This window comes from Trichoderma atroviride, chromosome 7, assembly GCF_020647795.1.
Source record: "Trichoderma atroviride chromosome 7, complete sequence".
Lineage (NCBI taxonomy): Eukaryota > Fungi > Ascomycota > Sordariomycetes > Hypocreales > Hypocreaceae > Trichoderma > Trichoderma atroviride.
The window spans coordinates 2458639-2480086 of NC_089406.1; the positions used below are offsets into that span (position 1 = coordinate 2458639).

The 21448-nt window shown below is 50.4% G+C and overlaps 6 protein-coding genes across 6 annotated transcripts; 4 read left to right on the forward strand and 2 right to left on the reverse strand.

Annotated features, from left to right (window-relative positions):
* Window positions 1-751: 751 nt before the first annotated feature.
* Window positions 752-5297, reverse strand: TrAtP1_012826 (uncharacterized protein; the record flags this gene model as incomplete). The annotated part of the gene is made up of 4 exons (XM_014088535.2): window positions 5150-5297; window positions 2479-5072; window positions 2073-2425; window positions 752-2005 (listed from the first exon to the last, which is right to left on the reverse strand). Exons 2-4 carry the CDS (start codon window positions 2750-2752, stop codon window positions 752-754), a joined length of 1881 nt encoding a protein of 626 aa, XP_013944010.2. The 5' UTR covers window positions 2753-5072; window positions 5150-5297.
* On the forward strand, window positions 3357-3860 carry TrAtP1_012827 (uncharacterized protein; the record flags this gene model as incomplete). Its single annotated transcript, XM_066115695.1, has 1 exon — window positions 3357-3860. One exon carries the CDS (start codon window positions 3357-3359, stop codon window positions 3858-3860), a length of 504 nt encoding a protein of 167 aa, XP_065971794.1.
* Window positions 5298-5770: 473 nt separating the features above from the next.
* TrAtP1_012828 (uncharacterized protein) lies at window positions 5771-6407 on the forward strand (the record flags this gene model as incomplete). The annotated part of the gene is made up of 3 exons (XM_014088536.2): window positions 5771-5860; window positions 6099-6330; window positions 6388-6407. 3 exons carry the CDS (start codon window positions 5771-5773, stop codon window positions 6405-6407), a joined length of 342 nt encoding a protein of 113 aa, XP_013944011.2.
* A 1553-nt stretch (window positions 6408-7960) lies between these two features.
* On the forward strand, window positions 7961-9635 carry TrAtP1_012829 (uncharacterized protein; the record flags this gene model as incomplete). The annotated part of the gene is made up of 4 exons (XM_014088537.2): window positions 7961-7966; window positions 8057-8485; window positions 8567-8672; window positions 8761-9635. 4 exons carry the CDS (start codon window positions 7961-7963, stop codon window positions 9321-9323), a joined length of 1104 nt encoding a protein of 367 aa, XP_013944012.2. The 3' UTR covers window positions 9324-9635.
* Window positions 9636-10269: 634 nt separating this feature from the next.
* On the reverse strand, window positions 10270-11609 carry TrAtP1_012830 (uncharacterized protein; the record flags this gene model as incomplete). Its single annotated transcript, XM_014088538.2, has 3 exons — window positions 10270-11301; window positions 11363-11410; window positions 11466-11609. 3 exons carry the CDS (start codon window positions 11607-11609, stop codon window positions 10270-10272), a joined length of 1224 nt encoding a protein of 407 aa, XP_013944013.2.
* Window positions 11610-16837: 5228 nt separating this feature from the next.
* TrAtP1_012831 (uncharacterized protein) lies at window positions 16838-18955 on the forward strand. Its single transcript, XM_014088539.2, has 2 exons — window positions 16838-17736; window positions 17797-18955. Exons 1-2 carry the CDS (start codon window positions 17240-17242, stop codon window positions 18731-18733), a joined length of 1434 nt encoding a protein of 477 aa, XP_013944014.1. The 5' UTR covers window positions 16838-17239; the 3' UTR covers window positions 18734-18955.
* Window positions 18956-21448: the final 2493 nt, after the last annotated feature.

The following is a 21448-nucleotide window of genomic DNA, read 5'->3' on the forward strand; positions in this document are numbered from 1 at the left end:
CTAGTTGTACTGACTTCAAAATCAACTGCAATACTTTTCGACAACTCCGCCAGAAATCAGCTATAAGAGGTCTTTCTTGTTGCTTACAGGTATATTTAAATATGCTATCTGCTACCCTATATATAACTTTTCAATTTGCAGCTCTTAATAGCCCAGCTATCCCACAATCGAAGCAATGAGAAAACCCCAATACATTTCTGTATATTTACGCTGCCATGGTATACTACTTTATGGGCTTGATACCCCTCGGATAAGATGATATCATCTTTACATACCAGTTTACCCAACATTCATTCCTTCTACTACGCTTTCTGTGTATTATACTTTACATCACGGGAAGACAAAGAGATTTGGTGAGGCATTATTTCAGCGTTGCTACTAATTTCTCACATGACTGTCACCGTTGTGACAAGCTTCTTGTCATTGTAAGCCCAGCGTACCTATCCTATCTCAGCCATCGATCCCACATGCATGTCACGCTCTTGAAATAAAAGCAAAGCACATTAATGCCATTTTACACAAGCTCGTAAAGCCTCTTATGTAACATGATTGGCCAAGCCAAAAATAGCCAGTCTTGTCACTGTTCCAACATGATTACCCTCCAGATACCCCAGATTCGCCATCAGAAATACAAACAGAGCATCCTCCGGGTAAGGATGGTTCCCAAGATGAAGTAAATACAAGAAAACGCCGGGAGATGTGCCAAGTGCCAAATACCAATAAACCACTCCGTGGTTGTAGCAAATCAGCCTTATAATGCTCTGTTACTGCCACCGCTCCCTTCAGTAGATGCCCCTGCGGATGATGACTCGGCCACAACAATACTGTTCCTGAGGGACGAATTCTGCGGCCAACCTATCGGCATGTTTGAAAGTCGCCTTCGACCTGCCTTGCTACGCCGAGCTGACCGGTTGGCAACCAGGGCTGCTTCCGGCGAAGTATTGTTCGAGTTGCTGCCCTGCAGACTGCCATTGCTTCCTGAATCTCTGCTATTGGTAACAGTTTTTTCATTGACGACGACTACTTTTTCTTTCCCAGCCCTTTTTCGTCCGGCAGCCGCCGCCGCAGCTAAACCTCCGCCCGCCGCAAAAGTGGTGATGGCCGCCGAGGCAGAAGAGTAGAATCCCTTGGCAGAAGAATACAGCCCTTTTACCTGAGCTACAGGCCTTTGGCCGGTTGTCTCGTCTAGCAAAAGGAAGCCTATGGCCCCAACCACGCTCGCAATGACGAGGATCGTGAGAATGGCCGCCCCAAACCTGTCGCCTCCGTTAATGGGCCCATAGTCTGGGTCATTTGGCGTATTCCGACCCAAATCACTGCCACCACCGCCGGGGTCCCCTTGGCTGGTGCCTCCCCTGTCGGCAGTGAGGGGAGCACTACTTTCTCCAATTAGGTTGGCCATGGTGACTTCAAGAGCCGCCATTTGCTGGCCGACCCCAGTCGTTCCATCGTAAGTATTGTTACTCCAGATGAGGCCGCACATGCGCTTATTCTTGCCGCCGACACATTGCTTTGCCGCCGCAATCGAAGACGCTCGGAGGTATGGCATGATTGTATTATAAGTGTGAGGGGCCCATTTGGTCATGTTGGCTAGCCAGCGACTCAAATATGCCTTGAACGAGTGCTCATCAACGTTGCAAGTACCGACCGACTCGCATGCAACTTCTGCCATGATGTTGTTATGGGGGCCCGTGAAGAACACCTTGCTGCCAGTGACGAGGTTGTCTAGGCGATCCTTCCATACCTGCGACTCTGTATAGTTGTACATGGCAGCTGCACCGAGGATCATGCCTCCGGCGTTGTAGGTGAATTGATAAGGCGTGAGGACGGTACAGTTGGTGTTGACACTGGCGCCGTCATAAACGTACCAGTTTGTGGTGTTGATGAACTTGATATCTATCATCCAATCCCACGCCTTCTCGGCCCAATCGGCGTAGGTCTGGTTGCCGGTATACAGAGCCAATCTGGCACCGAGAGCGAAGAAGCACGCCTGTGAAATTGAGTTCTATGTATGTTGTCAGTCGGGTTCAACGTTGAGCTGCGTGCCTGGACACAGCGCTTATATAGCCTACCTTGTAGTCGTAGCCATTGTTCCATGAGAAAATTTGCCACCGCAAACCACCGTCGCAGTACTCTGTGTCCCATCGAGAAGCCTGAGTGTTGAAAACAGCTTGGGCGAGACCAAGCCATTGTGGCTTGTCGGCAGGCGGGTTTGGAAAGTTGTATTCGGCAGCCGACATGACAGTCAGTCCCCAAAAGCCCTGGTCATCATTACCTTCTGTCCGAGTTTGGTTTCTTGGCATATAATCGTTGGTGTCCCCGACTTGGAAAAGGAGAGCTTGCTGGGTGATGTCATTATAAGCATCATCGCCTGTATAATACCAGTAATCGATGAGAGTACCCATCATAGCACCAGCCTCCCACCCTGATGACATTTGTAAGTAGTGTGCGACAGGGAAATGAGATTTAGATACATACAGTAATATGGGTCGGGGAGAAGACCAGGCGTTTGGCCAAGCTCATTGCCTTTATAGAAAGATACCAAATCTTCCGCCATTTGTTTGGATATCGACGTTATAGACTCTACAAAGGTCCCCATTAGTGACTGTCCCAATGTGGAGAATGGCGGACCTGATATCATCCCACCGCGAGAATCTGGGTCCAAGTTATAGGCCATGGTAAGCTGGTTAGTTGCCAACAACAATGTTATGGCCAGGCGGATCAGCAGCGGCGTTTGACTTGGATTTTCCATGTTTGCAAAAACGTGTATCAGACACGAGGCTTAAAACTTGGTGGCGATAGAGGATCTCATGGGCCGGTGGTACAAGCAAACAGGTCGTCGATCGAGGGAGTATCGGAGGCAAAGGCAGACCACAATACGCTACAACTCCAGATCCATCGGCACTGGACGATTCACACTCGAGCACCAGCACAAAGGTGCAAGTATCCTGGGCACCACACAAACTCACTAAGCGAGTGACGTTGAGCGAGAGACAAGAGATGAGATGAGACTTAGAAGAGTACAAAGAAGAAAAGAAACGAAGACAGGACGGTAGGCAGCGTCTCTGTGGAGAAAGAGCGGAAACACAGGAGAAACAAGCAGAGTTTACGTCTACATGGTGGTCTAGATATCCAGAAGCCATGCGGCTGGGGAGCTGCCATCGGCTCCGGAAGCGCTTGCATCGATAGCTTGCGGCATCGAACCGAGCAAGAGCGGGTTGACGCTCTCCTGACGTACGAGCAGAGTTGAGGAGCACCATCTGGGCTCGTGCTACGGAATCGAGCTCCAAGTGGCGAGCGAGTATCTGGCGGTACTGGCTCCTGGCAGCCTGTATGCGACAGTACTTGGGGGCTACATGGCGTTGGAGCCTGTGAGCCATCTCTCAACGGTCTTTTGCTTGCTCCTCTGGCAGACGGCGGCAGACGGCAGTTGGAGAAACGCCACAGAAAACCTTGGTGGAGGCAGCAGCACAGCATTGGTGGCACGGCTTCGGTGCATCAAACTATCTCAGGGCGAGTTTGGCTCTGGCCCAGCGAGATGCGACCAAGATGCCACTCAAGGTTCTAAATACGAGAGAAGAGCCGCAAGCAGCACTGATAGCACGGCGGCCCCGCTGAGGCCCGGCAGTCTATGCAGAGCGGCGCACAATCTGTCAGCCCAGCGCCGGCGAGAGGCTGCTGAGTCCGGGAGACAGGAGCCGCTTCGCTGTCCTGGTGGAAAGCCAGAAGAGGCGGCAATGGCCAGATGCGGAAACAGGCCGCAACGGGAGCATCGCAAGGGCCGCCGCGGCCGCAAGGGGCCTTTTTGGTGTTTTTGTTTGCGCGGCACGGGCAACAAGGACAAGGTGCTGACCGTTTAATCCATCGCTTTTTTTGCCTTTGGATCTTCTCGCTGAAAGGGCGCCGTGGCTGCTCTCTGCACGGTGGTTGGCCCTTGTGGTGCTTCAGCCGGCACATACATGCAAAACAGAAAAGTAAGCTTGTGTTGGTGGAGATGGAATGGGGGCGGCTACTAGTAGTTCAGGAGCCACCAAACCTTCGCGTGCAAATACAGGCCGCATGGGGGGGAAACAAAAGGGCGGGGGGGCTGGAGACGGCGGAGCAAGACGTTGAATAAGTTGAATAAGAGGGACGTCGCATCGTGAACACAAGATGCCGTTTCTCGATCTCTTCTCTTCACGTCTGTAGCACGCTGCAGCAGCGGTGCTCGTCATACGGCGATCGCTTATCTGGCTCGGAAACGCACCTAGCTTTGATAGGGCAGGACAACGTCATTTCATCTTTTAGCGATCTGCGATCTGCAAGAAGGCGCCTGAAATACATGATTGCGTCGCGGGCCTCGAGGAGTCTGGAGAAGGATTGAAAAGAAATTGATCAAAGTCCAGCTGATGATATACTCTGTAGTTTGGTGCATCCAAGTACCTATAGATGGAAGAATTTCGACAATGATTCACCAACAGGCCGCTACAATACGCTTACTGTCGCAGACTTATTGCTCCAAGCGGCAAGGGCCATCCGCCAAGTGTCGAACCTAACGCCAGGCAAGGGATTACTAAGACGGCGCCTTGAATAGATACGCATACGCTGCAAGGCGTGCTGATGTCCTGTGCCTGAAAAAAGGTGGCGGCTTCGTAATCGTAATGAAGCGTTGTACTCTGTACTTCTCGCCTTGTCGCGTCCTGTCAATGGCTGAGGCGATGCGCACGGATAGATGTTTGAACCCGGCGCCGCTCTTTCAGCCTTTGAGTCTATAGAGCATAAAGATGCTTGCTGTGCTACAGTAGTACGGGGTCCTCTGTGCTTTTAATAGTAGATTCCAGGTACACAAACGCTTTGCGCCGACTAGCCGCTCGTTTCTTTGACCAGGAATGCGTCAAGAGTTGCAAGCGAGGCGCTTTCGTCGATGCGATGAAACCAGCCTGCGACAGGAGGGTTTGGGTCAATTAGCTCTGGCCCTCTGCGTGACTGCGCATGTCTGAGGCCTCGGCTGGGAATCGACAAGTGCCTGCAGGTCACCGCTGGAGATGGCCAAGCTGGGCAGCAGTTATTTTTCCCTGTAGAGACTCTGCATCCTGGCAATGACAGCATCATCAGCAGGTGAGATTCTCGAGGTACGAAGCAGGCCGTTTGGGAGGGGAAGCATAATCACGTGTATCAGTGAGAAGAGCGCAGAGCCACACTTGGCAGAGGGGACTGTGGCGGGGCAATGTAGCAGTACAAGCAGCATGTCTGGACTTGCTCCCGGAGCCTTGGGATGGCGATTCCGGCGCCTTCTCCGGGCGGCCCATATTGGCATGTCAACCTTTGAAAGAATTGCTAAACAGCGCTGTCAATGAAGACTTATAAATGTCCAAAATGACGCAGCCTCGTGATTAATCGAACAAGGACAAAAAACCTGAACGGCGCCGGGCGCTGCAAGAGTGGATTCGGAGTTGGCCGTACTCGGGCCATGTACTCAGTACCTGTGCCTGCCGTAACGTGAGGCTGGGGCGGTTCCGTAGTCTCCGCGCTGTCGTCAGCCTGGGGGGCAACGCCTCCAGCAGGTATGCTCCCTAGGTACCTAGGCGAAGGGGCTGTTCGGCGGACAAAACGTAAACTTGTCTTCCTCAAAATCTCTGGCCGCCATTACGAACCATCCTCTCTCCAGATCCGCAACAACACCAAAACACCTCTACCGCTGTCGCTCGAGTCCGCTCTGCACTTCCGATCGCTCGCTCTCCTGCGTTTTTCCTTTCCGACTCTATTGTATTGAATATTATACCCCGTCAAAATGTCCGAGGCTCCATATGATCCCTACGTTCCCAAGGGCGGCGCCGACCCGCAAGCCGGTGGCCAGTCGCGCACACAGGCTCTCCAAGGTGTAAGTTGGCTTTTGGAAATTGGGCGAGATCAATCTTTGGCTTCAAGCGGAATCTTCTCTGGCTACGAGGCTTGGTTTGATCCGGAGCTCAGCGTGGGCGGGCAAACAGTGCGCTCATTAGTGGGCTTTGTTGCTGAGCATCAAACGATTCTGAGACTGCGGCCCCAAGTTCATTGGGATTTTCTCGTTCAAAATGTCAAAAATTCTCGACAGAAATGCTAATTTCATTTTCGCATAGGAAATCGACGCCACTGTCCAAGTGATGCGAAAGAACATCGAGAACGTGGCTCAGCGAGGTGACCGCCTGGATGTTCTGCAAGATAAGACGGATAACCTGGCAGAATCCGCGCAGGGTTTCCGTCGCGGCGCCAACAGAGTCCGCAAGCAGATGTGGTGGAAGGACATGAAGATGCGAGTCTGTATCGTTGTTGGAATCGTTATTCTCCTAGTTGTTATTATTGTTCCTTCTGGTATGTTGCCCCGTCAGCTTTTGGCAATTCTAGCGAAATACTGACAAGAGACTGCAGTTGTTGCGACACACCACTGATGCCCTACTTTCTTTTGTTGGAGTACCTTGTTTTGTAACGTCGATGATGAATACCAGACGTCGTTCTCTGAAGCTTTGAAAGACTGAGCTCGAGATCAAATGAAAGGATTACGAATTATTATTGGATGTTGGTTCTGTAAATGATGGAGTTCGTTGAAGACACGCCCCAGACTATTTTCAAAGGGAGATGTTGTCCTGAGGACTCTCAGGCTGGATTATGTGTATGACTTTGCAGGCTAGGCGTTCATTCCGACCAATTGAGATAATGCGTGCTCTCTCTGGGTCTGGAGGAATTATAATGGGCTGATGTCTGGCCATGTTTTTATAATTTATCCAATGGTATGACTGCTGCGATGACCGCCAAAATGCGTCAAAATGTGATACAATTATCCCAAGGTCTCGAGTGTAGGATCGAGCATAACAAGCAGAGATTTGGGCTCTACCTTGTTTCTACCTTGTGTTTGTGATGCAGCCAGTGTTTTATTTTAATCAGAGCTCTGTAACATGCCTCGGCCTATATTGTCCATCCAGGCAGATTACCAGCAGGACCTAGAAGAGCTTCTCTAATCCAATCAAATCAAGTCACTGGCTGCACTATGATTGGATTCGAGAAAGCGGTAGAACCCGAGCTTCCATATCAGCAACACCGTCACATATTAATCTGGTTACGTGAGTTTCTGTACGGAGTAAATATCATCGAATTGGCATTACCTTTTCTGGCACCAGGGTACCGAGACTCAAAATCAGAAGCTGCCTCGCCATAAATCCAAGTCCATGTAGGTAGTGCTGGAAGCTGTATGGCTAAGCTACATCATCTTTCACCGCTCTAGTGATGACTCCATCACATGCCCTTCTCTGACTGCTGTTTAATTGCATTCCACCAGCACTCACAGCAAGATCTATGCAGCTCTTTTGCTACCTGTAAGTATGGAAACTCTGACATCAAAGCCAAAAGATCCGCCTACCTACCTACCTATGCACATCATTTTTACTTGCACCAACAGCCGAGCATCCTTCAGTCTGGCTGGGACGAGTTCACCGCCTGCCCGCAACTGAGAGCGGCTTCAGGGTTCTTTTTCTGCCCCTCCCCCCACATAGCGGGATCTTATATTATCTGATCTTCCTTCCTAGTCTTCATAACGAAGGGCTATTGGGGGCTTCTTAACTTTAATGACAATCATGGAGAATAAACGTCAATTGCTAGTGTTCAGCGCCTCATGGAAGAAATGCATGTAATAAGATGAAACGTTAATGGAGCTTGGGTCGATGTATACCTAAAAAGCGATGAGATCTCAGAGCACCTTGTCAACTCCACCAACAACATCTCCAAACATTGTTTGAGGTAACCAAAACTCTACAAATATAAGTAATTTGGAGAGTCATACCTAGGTATGCTAGACCCAGTGACTAGCAGTCGGCCTTATTCTAGAAATCCCACCTCATTGTGGAAGTTCTCAGTGACATCCCTCTTAATGATAAGCTAATTGTAAACCAGCTAACTGAAGCGCTTTCGTCACCTGATATGCAGATTTCTTCTTCTTTGTGATGAATCCATGTTTGTATAGCATTTAATATCTAATTCATGATCTAGAAAAGGCATTTTGACCACCAACTGTCGTCGAGCTGGTGACTGCGAATACTCAGCTTAGCGGCGGCAGTCACGTGACCACGCATCCAAGGTGCGCCAACGCTCCCAGAAACGGCGATGGAGCTGTGGTGGATTCACTGAAAGCTCTCCAAATCTCCCTTTCAATCTTGTTCACACCACCAACAAAACAAGAGCGCCGACACTTTTCATTCTCCAGCAATGGCGTCGCGCTCACCGTCTCGAGAATACCGCCGGTCCCTGTCACGGACTCCCCCCTCGATCCAACGACTCTCGCTCGCCGCCGCCAGCGCATCGCCGTCGACGCTACGATTCGCGATCCCCGTCGCGTTCGCCTCGATCCAGATCGCGGTCGTTTACGCCGCCGCCTCGTCGCAATGGCCGTCATAGGAGCGCGAGCGGAAACAGGAACCGTGATCGCGTTAGGGGCTCTCGATCGCCTAGCGAGAGCCCTCTGGCTAAAAGCACAAAGGTGTGTTTGGAGCTTGGTCGCATGGTGGCTTCGTGGATTGAGAAGGAGGAAAGCGCAGCTGCTGACTTTGCTATGAACTAGATTGTGGTAGAGAGACTGTCGAAAAACATCAACGAGGAGCATCTTTATGAAATATTCGGTCAATTTGGACATATCAAGGATCTTGATCTGCCAATCAACCGAAGTTGTCAGTCACCCGCAAAACCGCCCACGTCCTTCAATTACCCCCCCCTTGCCCTGTCGTCGTTACTAACATGCCCTTGGGCGAATTATAGTCGGTACGAACCGAGGCACCGCGTACATCCTGTACGATCACGAAGCCGACGCCGAAGCGGCCATTTCACACATGCACGAGGCGCAGGTCGACGGCGCCGTTATCAACGTCTCCATCGTCCTACAGCGCAGAAAGCTCTCGCCCGCGCCTCCTACAGCTCGACGCGGCGCCAACATTGACCCTCGAGTCCCCTTTCAGAGCTCTCGCGGCGGAGGCCCACCTTCTGGCCCAATGGGTGGTGGTGGAGGAGGCGGTGGGCGCCGTCGCCTCTCGCCAGCGAGCCGATACGGTCCTCGATCTGATGTCTACCGACCCAACTCGTTATCGCCGGCTCGATCGCCTGGCGGAGGCCCTCCATCTCGTGGAGGCGGCGGCGGTGGTCGATTTCGTAGTCGGTCCAACGACTCGTTCTCTTCTCGATCTCGGTCCAGATCACCGGCGCCTAGACGACGGGGCGGAGGAGGGGGTAATGGAGCAGGCCGACGTGATGATCACGACACCCGACGCCGCAGTCGCAGCCGCAGTTTTGACGACGACCGGAGCGCGGGTCGAAACTATAGGTGATGAATGGAAGAGGGAAGAGGACCTCTATTAATGGCACGCTGTTTAGGCTTGGGGAATAATCTTGCTTCTTGTTTTAAAACCACTGGTGGCGTTGGGAGCTTAAGGGAAGGAAAGGTATATGGGAAGCCTTTTGGCAAATGGACAAATAAACAACCACGTTGGAACAACGGGTTCCAGATGACTCATTCTGCTTGTATGAAGTTTACAGATATCACAGTGGCCAGAAAAGCCCAGTTGATTGGTTTGCGTATGTTGGGCGATTGCCTTTAGATAGACAAGATATCACTGCAATGTAAGGATTGTATGTATGTCAAGCCATCTTTCGTAACGTACCGTTTTAAGTCTACTCATTTGTCTTGAATGTTATTTGCTTGTTCTTATTTCTGTGATTGTTGTCTACCCTGCATTTTTGCTTCAATATTTTGAGCCGAAAGAATATGGCCAATATTGATGATAATCAGTTTCTCAATCGTCCGAATATGAGTTTAAAGACTGCTGTTGCCTTTATACATTGCCTAAATATGACGAAGTCGGGCAAATAGGGCAATTTCAACTATCAACCGGATTACTAGACAATTCATTTGTTTTCTAGATATTTTTTGTATTCTCTGGTAATGTTCTGCCGCAGAGCATCTGCCGAATTCATCGAATAAGCAACAACTTGACAGCTAAAAGCACCTCGCTTTTGATATTATTCAGGCATGGTTACTATAATCGTTCTGGTTATGGATAATTATGCCCCTTATATTAGGTACGACTTGATTAAAACAACAAAACAGTTACAAACATCTAAACTGATCCATTACTTCCATATACCAATGAAGGCCCACACATTTGCTTTTTTTCAAAAAAAAAACATATCCCCTGTCCAAAAGAAAAAAGGAAAAAAAAAAAAAGGATATGCACATCTCTATACTAAAGGAAAACAAAAACACAACTTCTAACTCTAAAACAGCATTCCTGCGCCAATCAAACCCAACGCTACTCCAGCGGCATGTATATCCGCCGTAGCAAGAGCCCTAGCAGCGCCCTTGCTCTTCGTCGTAAAGATGCTTGTGCTCGTAGTCGTCGGATCCGCAGTGCTGATCGCCGAAGTCGTCGTGACGGGGCAGCTCACGGTGCAGGGCAGCGCCGACGTGAACGGGTTGCGGGCCGAGCTGACGGGGAAGACGGGCGCCTGGGAAAGGGCCGTGGGGTTGGGCACGGCGGCATCGGCGTCTGGGTTGAGCACGCCGGAGATGAGGTGCATGATGCCGTTTGCGAGGAGGATGTCGGGCTGGACGATTTGGGCCGAGTTGACGAACTTGTTGTTGCCGGCTTGACGGACGACGACCGATTCGGGGGCGTTTCCGGCGGCGTTGTTGGCGAGGGTTTGGAGGCGAGTGCCGTTTGTGAGGGCGGAAGAGACGAGGACTTGGTTGGGGATGATGTGGTATCCCATGATGCGAGCAATGCTCTTGGCATCCATGTGCTTGAGGGAACCGCCAATTGTGGCAAAGGCGCTGTCGACGGGGGCAAAGACGGTGATGTTCTCCTCGTAGGAGACCTTGGGCATGAGCTTGCCGGCGTAGAGAGCGCCCAGGAAGTTGGGCACGCTGAATGCTTCGGAAGTGTTTTGTAAACGCGCGGGAGGCACGAGCAGGTTGTCCACCACTTGGATCAGGCCGCCCTGAAAGGCGATGTCGCCCTCGGTGAGAGTGCAGCGAGTGCCCATGCTGGTGGTGAAGACGACGTCGTTGCCAGGCTGCTTGGCGATGAGGACGTTCTGGCCAGACGTCACGTTGGTGTAGCGAGTGCTGGTCAGAAGAGTTGATCGGACGTAGGTGGGACCCGTCAGGAGGGCATTTGTGGCGACGGTTCCTTGGAGAATGTGATATTGCAGGAGAGGCACGGTGGTGTCTTTGTCAGTTGCATTCCACACGCCGTTGAGAGCAGTGTAGGGGATGTTTTTGAAGGCGTCATTGGAGGGTGCAATGATCTATTGAAAAGTCAAAAGTTAGTGAGAGAGTTGACACAGAGAGAAGAAAGGGACCACGCACTGTTACGCCTGCGTAATTGGGAAGCTGGAGGAGAATATCGGGATATTTCTATAGAGGCTTGTTAGTGCCAACTGGGAGGATGCTTTGATCTCATATTACATGCCTGAATGAGTTCGTAGTATGTAGATAGATCTTTGTTGTTGGCTAGCACGGTGCCTAGATCTTGTTCCATGTCTTTTGATGCCACTTTTGCTGACGAGACAGATGCCAACAGAGTGGCCACGACCGCAAGCCTTTTTGATAGCATTGCTGTGAGGTGAAGGGGGCAGATGTAGGTGGATAAAGAGAATAGTCAGGTCGGCTTGGGGAAGTGTCTTGATTAAGACGAGAACGAAATGAAAAGAAGGCGGAGATCGATATGCAGCAACAGCAGCTGTTGAACTTGACAGCTTTATGGGAGAATAACAACTAGAGAAATCGAGTTATGTGATTGTTTGAAATGATATGCTGTAGTCGTCTCCCACAGATCTGGATGTCGAGGACCGAGTAATGGGATGTAGATTGCCTTGAACAGTAGCCTAACAATAGCGTGTAAGTCAAGGCTGAGCTGAAGCAGGTTGTTCTGGGTGACCCTTACAACTAGGTAGGTATAGTATAAAATAGTAAGAACCGAGAACCAATTAGGCGAATATGTTGAGGAGGTTGGATTTCGTTAATGGCGTATAAAATACATAGATATACTTGTTGGGCTTAGAGGAGTATTAGGTCGTAACAACACGGACAACAAACAGATGCTATGATGGTATGATATTCGGACACCCGTGAGCTGGCAGCATGCAAGGAAGAGAGAAAGAGAGAGAAAATATAGAGGCATTGGCTGAGTTGGGCCACTGACCGCCTGCAAAAAAGAGACTGTATCCATGCTCACTACCGTAGCACTGAGTATATCGCCAAACGGGCGTGTTCTCTGGATTGGCCACAAAGCTTACGAGGTTCCTGGATGATCGGCATTGCGGCCTCTTCTCTCGGCCTTGGTGTTTGGACAGCGGCCGGACGCAAAAGCTAGCCAGCCGCTAGGATCCAGCGGCTGGGATGAGGCTTGATTGGTTTGGGTTTCTTTTCTTCTCCCTTGGGTGTTGCTGCATGTATGCATGTACTACAAGTGTGCTGTCGTATCTATGGATGGCATGGATGGATTTTCTGATGCTACCTTGGCAGCTGAACGTGGCTGGGCATGGGTGTGTCATGATAGGACAGCAAGCTCCTGCAAGGGAACGATGGAGAAAATTTTTGCAAATACTAGAGAGCACGCCCACTAAACGCAAGTAGAAATAATAATAGCGATCCTGGATAGGCAAGCGGTGCCAAAAGGGCACGCAATTGCATCAATGACGCAGTAGTTTGTGTATGTGTGTGCTGGCATGGAGCCCCCCTTGCAACCGAGGATACGAGGAGGAAGAAGAAGCAAAGAGGCTGCAAAGCCAAGAGGCTACCTGGACGCATTGTCCTGCTGTGTTAATGCAACGCTGGCACGAAATATGCATCTCGACAGTGCGCTTCTGTCCAATCGCTGCGCTGTTTTGCGATATACCGACCCCTGGCCTTTTGCGGTCCTGCATCCATACGAGCCCTGATGCATCACAAGCGCGACCGCAAAAGCGGAACGCTTTACGCTGCCAGATAGCGCTGCGCTACTGGCGTAAAGACGGCACGGCAGCCTGATAGCAGAGAAGAAGAGAGAAAGAGGGGAAAAAGAGAGCATGGAAACAAATGCCCACATAATAAGACCTGACCCCTGTCTTGCCTCATCGGGAACTACCCGATCTCGTCCGAGTCAGGCTCCATCACGCCGTAATATTATGGGGCATCGGGTTGTGGGAACGGAAACGATGGCTATGGAACCACCCGATGAGCCGTGCTGATCCACCGCCGCCACAGGCCTGCGGCGTATCAGCACGAGTATGAGCTTCAGCTGGAGCTCTGGCCACGGACAAGGAGTTGAGGAGGCTAGATGGGTAGTGAGAGACGTGGAGGCTTTTCAGCTCCTCCAAGGAAGTCAACTGTTAGAGTTCACTCCAGCCATCGGCACTATATACATGAAACTTCTAAAAACCATGACAAAATTGCTTTTGATGAGTGCTGTCTGTTGTCATGATCGGGTGTTCACGACTGCCAAGATCGAGTGGATTAGAAGGAGATAAGCCGGTGATACAAAGAAGCGGAAATTGGCTGTAGACGTTAAGGATGGCGACAACTGATAGTCTGAGTGTTGCAGTGTTATAGATGACGCTGGGTAATTAGCAGGTAACGCAAGGACTCGGCCAGCATGTAAAATCAGCGATGGTTGCACAATTGATGCAATCTGTGTTGCGCCATCGATAGGCAGGATTCTTTTCGAGGAGCGCCTTGGACAATCCTCGAGGTTGAAGTGCCGTCAGTGCCCAACTGTATAGTGTCTCATCATGAGTCGTGTCTTTCGGTTAGCGTTCCGAGTGAAAGAAAAAAAAGTGCATTGTCCCCTAGAGTAGAACTTGTAGAAGCATGCCACGACGCACCCTCTCTCTGCTTGGATACGAGAAGCGCATGCGCCAGCGGAATAGTTGTTGCGACTGAGACATGCAGCCAACAGGACGTCCGAGTCGCTAGCCGTACTGATAAAAATAGAGCGAGCCTCATCGATTGGCTGTCGACAGCTGCAGCTTGTTGCTGGGTCGGATGCATCTGTGTCGCCAACCCCAATACCCATTGTCCGTTTTCCTGTTCTTGGCAGTGCATGTATGATACGAGAACCCCTGGCATATCCTGCGTCGAATCGATTTTCCTGCGGCCGCAATATTGGTGTTGATCGTTGGGAGTGCAAGGGAATGGTGCAATGTTGGAGAAAGAGTAAGCAAGCATTGGGGAATTTGTCGAAAGCAAGCCACTCTCCACAAAGCGGAGTCGAGCCTCAGCTCCAGATGCATGTTTCAGCGCAAGGCTATCTTCAGAGAGACAACAGACCTGTAGAAAATGTCAGCATAAAAAATAATGGCAGCAGCTCGCAGCATCCAGCAAAAGTCAAAGCTCCAATGGTCACCTCGCCAAGCCGGGCTTGGCCGCGGGATATTCACCGAATTATTGCGTGTTTCCCAACAGTAATGACGATCAACAAGCAAGATTAGGGCTTGGTTGAATGGTGTGTAAGACATAGTCCTTGGCATGCAGCGCGTGCGAGATCGAGAGGCCTTGAAACCACTGCCCGCTGCATTCGCTCGGTGAAGGCTATCCGAGTTGTACTTTTGTTGAGCTCAAGTTGTCATTCTCGTGCCGTTTGCCGATCGATTGGTTTCCCCATGGGCGACAGTATTCGTAATCATCGTACTGCATCGGCTGCAGAACGTGAGATAAGAAGATGAAGTCGTTTGAGTTGATCCGGCCGAGTGGGGAGACTAACTCACTGTAAGCCCACTTAGGATCGCTGTTTCTCTTCATTTTCCTGTCGTTGATATCAACAGCTCATATTTTATCGATTGAGAGTTTGATGAAGCCCCAGTTGTAGGGATGTCTGGATATAGAATATGGAGTATCTGCGCGTCTTATGTGTTTCATCTAGCTGCTCCAAGAAAGTTTAAACCTGACATATGTAGGAGAGACGTGATATCTATACTCTTTTTGTGGTTCCTCTCACGGTACCTTCTTGTCAGGCGGACGCCATTAGCACGTTGCAATGGCACAAGTAACCGAATGCAAGATTTGGTTATCATATCCGCAGCCGTGAAATGTGATGATAGATTGACAAGGTGGTTAATTTGACTTTGGTGCCTGAGCCTCGAATCTGACATTTCCAGGTACAAAAAGTCAAAGCTGCGAAACAATGCCAATAGCTCCGAGTCAATTGGCCGGACTAGGCGATTTGCGGAGGGCCTTATGCTACGTTGATATGGCAAGTGCGCGTATTAGCAGCATTGCATTACTGGAATCAGTCATGCGTGCGAGTAGCCGGAACTTTGTCATGGTCGCTTTATGCTAGCACCACTTTGTCCATTTACCCGGCAAACTTTGTCATTGACGTCTTTTGGGCAGGCTGGTAAATGTCGAGTGGGAACATACACACAAAAAATAAGACCGAGAGAATTAGTATCAGCGAACTTTTTTTTTCCTTTGCCCTGGACTGGCCTCTTGGCAGCATTAACGCGGCACCGGTGGATGATTTGTGCGGCAAACTCTGGCCGTTTACGAGGTTTCCAGCGTCTTAGCGACGCTCTGATCTGTAGCTACCAGATAGCGCCGTTCAGCGCATCCTGGCTAGTGCCAAAGCGGGAGGAGTATTCCGTAAATGCACCGACACTTTTGGGAGGATTAAGCACAAGAGATGCAAGAAAAGAGAGGGCGTGGACTTATCCAAAGGCGGTGAGCGAGAGCGGTGACCAGGATCTTCAGGCACGGCACGTTGAGAGGCAAAGTGGCGCAAGCGGCAGAGCTGGTTCGCCAGCCACAGCGGCATCTAATCGCGGGCACAGAGAGCGACGCTGCTTTTGCGCCTTTCTGGCACTCCAGCCCACTTTCCGGCTTGTGCCGCTTAGCCAGTCCGTGTCAAAAGTGCGCCAGGCCCACCGGGCTGTTTAGCGCTTGGGGGAATAAAACAGGCAACGTTCTAGCGCTTCTGGTGCTTGCAAGAGAGCCAGCACTCATGCAAAGGCTTCGCTCAATTGCTTGCGAAAAGCCGGCTCAGTTCTGCGGCAAGGATGGGCTTTTTTTTTTTTTTTTTTTTTTTTTGCTTGGTATCTGGTCTCGGCAGACGCAGTGCTACGTATCATCACAGCACTCGACGATTTGGTTGGATACAGCAGATGCAATTGGATGTGGCTGATCGATAGTTGCAAGCAATATATGGCGGACACTGCGAGTAAGGCGGACACGGCTCGAGCCGGGGCCGTGGCTGGATGCAACATGCAATGGCCACGGCAAAGGCTTTGTGGGACAGCTTTGTCGAGGCTATGGGAAATGGTGCTCCGCCAGCAGGTAGCAGTTGGCAATATCACAGAGAGAGTTTGTGTGACTAGATGAAGTTGAGGGTTTATCCGTTCTATACTACTAGTACTATGTAGCATCTATTCGCGGCCGTTTCGCCTTCGGATTAGCATTTCTGCGGCCGCGCAGATAGAGCCAGCACCGCGTAAAAGCAAGGTAAGATCTAAGCATACCGGACAGTGTTAGCCCCGTGTCTAATTCTTTGCATCTCTTTGCATCGACTCTTGCTACCGGCTGCCGCGCTGACGGGCACCATGTCCGTCCATCCTCGTAGCGCCTTGATAGGACGCAGCTGAGCTGGCATGGCACTGCAAGGGTGCTGAGATGGCGCCAGCAAAGTGGTGGCCAGCACTTCCAGCGCCTGCATGGCCTCCACCCTCAAATCCCGGCCGAGCAAGGGACAGCGTTAGGCACACGCCCTTTGATGCCTTGGAGTTGCGGCGTGGTTGGCTGGCGAGACTCCGCTGGAGAGCCCGGGCAGTGCCACTTGATGCCAGCACTAATCTAATGGATGCAATAAGAAAAGAAAGTTGAAAGTTTGCGATGCGACTGGGTTGCACGGGCTTAGAGGAAAGCTTCGAGTCCATCGTACATGCGCTGTACGTACCCGTTCAGCAGCGGCTGAGAGGCTCGAGTCCAGTCTATTATTGCGGCATGCCCGCGAGGTGTTCTCTTCATTCGCCTGAGCATCTGCAGTCTCTCTTTCTCGTGTCTCGTCCAAAGAGCACCAATCTTTTCTCTCTGTTTGTGTTCCAACTGGGCCTGTTCTGACAGCTCGGGCTTCTCTCTTCCGGCATATCAACACCACCAGCCGGACTACATCTGAGCTCAGCCCTCCATATCTCCCAATTCCAGGCACACGATACTTGTCAATTCAAGTGGCCGCTGTTAGTACTGCCTCACTCGTGACATACAAACACATCCCCAATGGAGCAAAACTTCTACGGGCGACCTCCCGTCCCCTCGGCTGCCACTTCCAGTGCGCCAACGCCTCTTCGCCCGGGAACTCCCAATACAGAAGATGGCAACCGCAACATGTTTGATAGCACTGATTCTGCCTCCAACGCTCCCGGCCCTGGCACAAATCCTTTTGTTAGCCCTGACGGCTCAAGACCGGCTTCTAGTTTTAATTCCTCTAATGAGGGTCCTTTCGAGGGAACTGGCCAGCGATACTTTCATTCACGACTGGTCAAGAAGGGCGAGATTGAGAAGCCTTGGCTGGAAAAGCATGATCCCAAGGAGAAATGGGTCACAATCCTGCCTCTCCTTGGTATCCTCCTTGGCCTCTGTATCTCAGGTTTCCTGATCTGGGACGGTATGCGCAGTGTTGTCCACCACAAATACTGTCCCGTCCTGGATGACGACTTTAGCAACGGGCTTGACCCTAGCATTTGGACAAAAGAGGTGCAGGTTGGCGGGTTTGGGTAAGCATGCTTTCTAATATCGACCGAATTCTCACAATGATTTACTAACACACTGCTTAGCAATGGCGAGTTTGAACAGACCACTGGAGGCGATAGCAACGTTTTCGTCCAAGATGGCAACCTCATGATCCAGGCAACCCTCCAAAGTGCTGATCTCGTTGAGAAGAACAACGTCATCGATCTCCTCAAAGACGGCACCTGTACCTCCAAGGACTATTACAGCTGCGTCGCGGCCACCAACACCACCAACGGCAACTCTAGCATTGTCCCTCCCACCCTCTCTGGCCGCATCAACACATTCAAGGGAGCAAAGATCAAGTATGGCCGTATTGAAGTCACTGCAAAGATGCCTGTGGGCGACTGGCTGTGGCCTGCCATCTGGATGCTGCCGGTCAATGACACCTACGGTCCCTGGCCCGCCTCTGGAGAAATTGATATCGTGGAGTCGCGTGGTAACAACCACACCTATTCCCAAGGCGGCAACAACATCGCTTCGTCTGCTCTTCACTGGGGGCCCGACCCGGCTAATGACGCTTGGTGGAAGACCAATAACAAGCGCCAGGCACTGCACACTACTTACAGCAGTGGGTTCAACACTTTCGGCCTTGAGTGGTCCGAGAAGTATCTCTTCACCTATATCAACAGCCGGCTTTTGCAAGTCACTTACACCAACTTCAATAAGCCCATGTGGAGTCGAGGTGGATTCCCTGACTCTACCTCCAACGGCACAAGGCTCGTCGACATCTGGGGCAAGACCGGCCTTGACAACACCCCCTTTGATCAAGAGTTTTATCTCATCATGAATCTGGCTGTCGGTGGCACCAACGGCTGGTTCGAAGATGGCCAGTCTGGCAAGCCTTGGCTGGATCAATCTCCCAATGCCAAAAAGGACTTTTGGAATGCGCGCGACTCTTGGTACCCTACATGGACGCAGCCTCAGCTTGAGGTTAGTCGCGTTGTCATTTTGCAGCAATGCGACGGTAACGAGGATTTGTGAGCCATTCTTGTTATTTCTAAGCTTTGTAGTTATTTTAAAAAGGGTATACGTGGTAAGAGCTTTTTACGGTTGGTAGTTATAATGGTCAAGTAGGAAGGATTGGAGGGCATAATTTTCTTGGTTACTAGATGTGATGCGCGAGATTAACGGGCAACAGGCGTTTTGAGATAAATATCTACTAGTTTTTTTTATACCGTATACAATATTCATACAATTTTAACCTAGTATCATGGTGTCTACTACTATATTTTTTTTTTAGAAACTAGTAATATGCTTCTCTGAAGCATTTGATGGAGGCTATGCCTACTACCACTGTAAACTTGACCACTTCTACATGTGGTAGACATTACAGCAGCTATGAGAGTCCGTGTAAGTCAGGGCAAGGTCGGTGCGGTGAAGCATTCAGCTGTAGACCGGGGATCCGGAGAATGCAATTCGCCTAAGGATAGGCGTCTCTTTGCTGGCAGATGGCGTGCGATAATTCTATGGTCCAGTACTATTCTTGATCACTTTGTTAAGATGAGCTAGTACTATCCATGTCTCTATTGGCTTGGCAAGGCTGCATTATATCAAGAGGTGGGCTTCTGCGAGGGAGAGAGTATAGAACAACACCATGGAGGCCAGGATTTTTGCTCCATCAATGCGGCAAACTACTAGATGGGCATAGTACATGCACATACAGTTTTGTTTGTTGGCTTTGCATCCCGACATTGCATGTAAATGCACGTACCGTGGTACTGGACGAAGCTGAAAACAGGGATGTAGATAAGGCTGAAATGCAAGACGTCAGCACGTTGGGCTTTTGTTTGGCTACGAAGTCAAGATAGCTGTGCCTGAAGAAGAAAAGAAACTTGCCAAGTTCCAATTTTTTTTTTTCGGTGAGTGTTATCTGTTATCTTGTAATGAAATTACGGGTGTAACCGTCCCATCCAGCCTCTCATTGACGCCATTCACTATCTACATCGCTGTGTTTCCGACACGGCAACCAACCAGAAGATTGGATTGCTATTGATAGCTACATTTACCGAAGCGATCTCCTAATCTTTCTTCTTAGCGGCGGACACTAGGAGGAAGAAGGAATGGGCGTGTGGTTAAGGATATATTCCGAATAGCCGCATGAGTACCTAGCCTCTTTATCCTGGCCCCCCCTATATTGAACTGTTTTTTTTTCCCTTTATCAGCAACTTCAATATTTCTCTGGTACTATTGGATTCAAAATCTCTTGGCATCTTACAGCGGTATTGGATGTTTCTTACTGGTTCGGAAAGGGCGAGTGCTGCAGTCGTACATTAGATCTAATGTGCCGCGATGCATGAACACGTTTCAATGCCTATAGGACCTGATTAGGCATCTTTTACTGAGGTGGGATGTTAATGCAGCATGTATGTAGAAACACGTATGCGATATGCTAATACAAAATGGAATTAAGCTGAGCTTCTGTAGATACGGTGAGTCGAGAGACTGATGTGATTTGGTTCTAGCGGATTCAATAAAAGCAGCCACAGCGGAAACGGGATCATCATGGCTGAGCTGAAAATGCGCATTCGTCGAGTTGCGTGAAATTCTAATTACCAATCTGCTTTTCTGCTCTCTGCGAGCCACACCGGTCTGGAACATGTTGGTCAAATAAGGCATTAGTGAGTCCAAAAGTGGCCGTGTTGACGTGGTTATCCGTCGATGGCGGCGTCCCCTATCTCTGAGATGCCATGGCGGGTAGCACAAACTACGTGGATGACGGGTGAATGCCTGAAATTGCGACGAGTGCATGCATGAATGGGCGAATACGATCAAAAGCGTGAAATTGAGCTGCCAGATGAACGCCCTATCTTGGCACGCCTTGACCGAAGTTTGTGTAAGTGGAAGTAAAGGGGGGGGGGGGGGGGGCGGCTGACTGATTCAGTTCAGGTCAGTCTTCCGTAACAATGTGGCTTGTCTTGGCTGATGAAAGGGAGATTGTCGTGGCGTTTACACGGCACATGGCAGGTGCATGGACAAAGGTGGAAGTCCAATGAGTGCTGAATATTGCGTGGAGGCGCGAAGCTCGGCGGCAGCCACAAGACCCTTGATGCAGGGGAAGCAAAGCGTATTGACACTCTGAGATAGTAGGGTAGGTTGGCCATGATGGACGCAAAGTCGTGTGCCAAATTTACGGCCTTGGTGCTACAATAAGCATACGACTGCTATCAGGTGAGTGAAGTGGCATAGACGTAGCATTCGTATGGGTCAGGTTGACGGATAGACTGATGGTGCTGGTTGCTCTTACAGCGACTTTCAGCTCAGCCTCCCTGTATCTAGATTCAACACGTGCACAAAAATCTGAAGAGTGATTTGCAGACTTTTACCAAATACTACAATCAGGCTACAGGCAAAAGTATAATTGCTCCTACCATCGTTCCAAGCTGATGGTGCTGAACCCGTGGGTTTGGAAGAGACACAAAGCGTGCTAGCTGGACCCAAGTCGATGCGAGCAAAAACGGACAGTTTACCCACACAATGGTGGAAAATACGATGCCACCAAAGGGAAATGCCAAAAATAGCTGGCCGTGCATGTAAGGGATTCGCACCAGGCACCAATTGCGTGCCATTCTCCGCAGCTACAGAGACGCTCAGGTCCGTTGGCGGCACCTGATTTGCAGACAAGCCGTCCACACCAACGACGATGGATATCCGTGCCCATGACGTTCACGATAGGGCTTCGTCTAAGTGAACACACGG

What these genes read in the sequence shown, in the direction of transcription:
- TrAtP1_012831 (XM_014088539.2), top strand. Translation starts at nt 17,240, where the DNA reads ATGGAGCAAAACTTCTACGGGCGACCTCCCGTCCCCTCGGCTGCCACT. An exon ending in GTGCAGGTTGGCGGGTTTGG is followed by an intron (nt 17,737 to 17,796) that starts GTAAGCATGCTT and finishes CACACTGCTTAG; the next exon opens with CAATGGCGAGTTTGAACAGA.